The sequence below is a fragment of the Emiliania huxleyi genome (genome assembly GCF_000372725.1).
Source record: "Emiliania huxleyi CCMP1516 unplaced genomic scaffold EMIHUscaffold_3376, whole genome shotgun sequence".
Taxonomy (NCBI): Eukaryota; Haptophyta; order Isochrysidales; family Noelaerhabdaceae; genus Emiliania; species Emiliania huxleyi.
In genome coordinates, this window is record NW_005199463.1 from 1 (window position 1) to 1,991 (window position 1,991).

The following is a 1,991-nucleotide window of genomic DNA, read 5'->3' on the forward strand; positions in this document are numbered from 1 at the left end:
GAGGCTGCCGATCGAGCAGCTTCCGCGCGCTCGCGTCGCTCAGGCCGAGACCCTTGAGCAGCGCCATACGCACGGCCGTCGTGCGAGAATGAGTCGATGCATCGGATGAGTCGCCGTCGGCAGCCTCAAGCTTGGGATCTGTGAGCGCCGAGAGCGCAGCGAGCGCCGCCTCCACAGCCGACAACGAGTCGGATGCTACGGGCGCGCGCACGGAGCAGCGGAGGAGCCCCTCGCGCGCGGCGCGGGAGACCCGATTAATCAGCGATTGACGGTCGCGCAGCGACTGAACCCCGAGAAGCTTGAGGTGCGTGAGAGCCGCAGGGCGCGAGTCTTGGATCCGCGCAGCCAGGCTGGCGAGCGACTCGCCGAGCAGCACCGGCGCCAAATGAGACAGCGACGAGTCACCCGACGACAGCAGTGAGTGGAGAGCCTCCCGGTGGCTCAGGTTGTCTGGCTTGGCCGTGTGGATCCGACAGCAGTCCCCGCGAAAAGAATTTGCGCGGCGCCCGAGGCGGCGCGTCGTCCCCCCTGCCCATGTCGGACCTTGATTGAACGCGTTGTAATCCCCGGGAGAGGGTGTGGGTGACGAAAGCATGCGGACGGTACATCTGTGTTGTGTGTATATCACCAGAGCAGCAGCGGTTGTGTGGCGGCCGGTTCGTGAGACAGAGATCACGGTCGAGAGCCGCCGGGAACGGAGACCCAAGAGAGCAGCAGAGCAGCTCTGTGTCTCTGCCCAAGCGCCCGGTCCGTGCTCAGGACGTCTCCGCCGCCACGGCGGCCAGCCTGCCACGTCGGGACGGGAAGGCGGGGTGTCAATCGGGAGCGACCGATTCGGCCGGGCACACGGGCGGCGCGCTCACCGCTCCGCAAAGGCTTCCCACTTTGATGGCCCGAGCGGCAACGCCGCGACCAAGCTGCCGCGCGCGTAGAGGTGTGCCGCCGGCACGACCCGTATCCCGGTGGCGCGGCACATCTCCTTAGCCCGCCCATAGTTGACCAGGAAGAAGCGGCCGTGCGGGTTGGCTTCCGCGGACTGCTCGAATCGCTCTGCGGTGGATGCACACGCCGCGCAGCCTTCCCGCCAGAACTTGAGGCACACGAAGCCGCCATCCGCGGCGGCCGCCTCGACCGCGGCGCGCAGCTCGCCCGTCGTTTTGAGGTCTCCCACCCGTCCTGCGCTCCACTCGGGCGCCTCAGCGACCGCCTCCGGGTTCGCCAGCCGAGGGTCGATCCCGTACCGTGACGCGTCTGTCGTCGTGGCCTCAGCCACGACCAGCGCGCGCGGCGAATGCACAGGGCGCAGCCCGGCGTGTGTAGGAGGCAGCTGAGTCGGAGGCAGCACGAGCACCACGCTTGGCAGCGAAGCCGCCAGAGAGAGTATCATCGCAGAGCGGTGGGCGGCGCTGATGGTGAGATTTTTTCTTTTTTCTCTCTCGAGGCCGCCGCTTGACGGCGCAATGCGTTTCGCTTGCTTTGTCCATCAAACACATATGCACTTGCTTCTACCCTTATAAGTCTCTCTTGTCGGCGCCGACGCTCTTGGTTTAACCGTAGAACGTCCCAGCCGAAATCCGCCCGCCACGATCGATCAGTCCACAATCGTCGGCCCGCAGCGACCCGCAGCGATGGATGCCGCCGCCCCCCCGGCCCCTGCGGCTGACGCGCCGATGCACGACCGGCCTCCGTCGGATGGCTCTCCGGCCTCTCCGGCCGCTGACGCGGCCGCCCATGCTGCTGCCGATCCGGTCCCTCTCACGCTCAGCGATATCCGCACAAGCTACGACAACTTCGAGGTCGCCGGCTTTGGCCAGGTGCAGCCACCACCTGCTTGCCTCCATGTTCACGCTTCGCGCCCCTTCCCCCCCTCTGACGCCGCCGTATGACCGTAGGTGAGGGGCACGACTACCCGCCTGGAAGGCGCTCTCATCAGCAAGTCACCCAGGCACCAACTCCTGGGCGTTTACGCTTGACTACGAAACCATGCAGTG

General features: G+C 66.6%; 1 protein-coding gene across 1 annotated transcript; it reads right to left on the reverse strand.

Annotated features, from left to right (window-relative positions):
• Positions 1-755: 755 nt before the first annotated feature.
• Positions 756-1,387, reverse strand: EMIHUDRAFT_255364 (hypothetical protein; the record flags this gene model as incomplete). The annotated part of the gene is made up of 2 exons (XM_005773492.1): positions 756-786; positions 864-1,387. The coding sequence occupies 2 exons, from the start codon at positions 1,385-1,387 to the stop codon at positions 756-758; spliced, it is 555 nt and encodes a 184-aa protein (XP_005773549.1).
• Between the last annotated feature and the right edge of the window lie 604 nt (positions 1,388-1,991).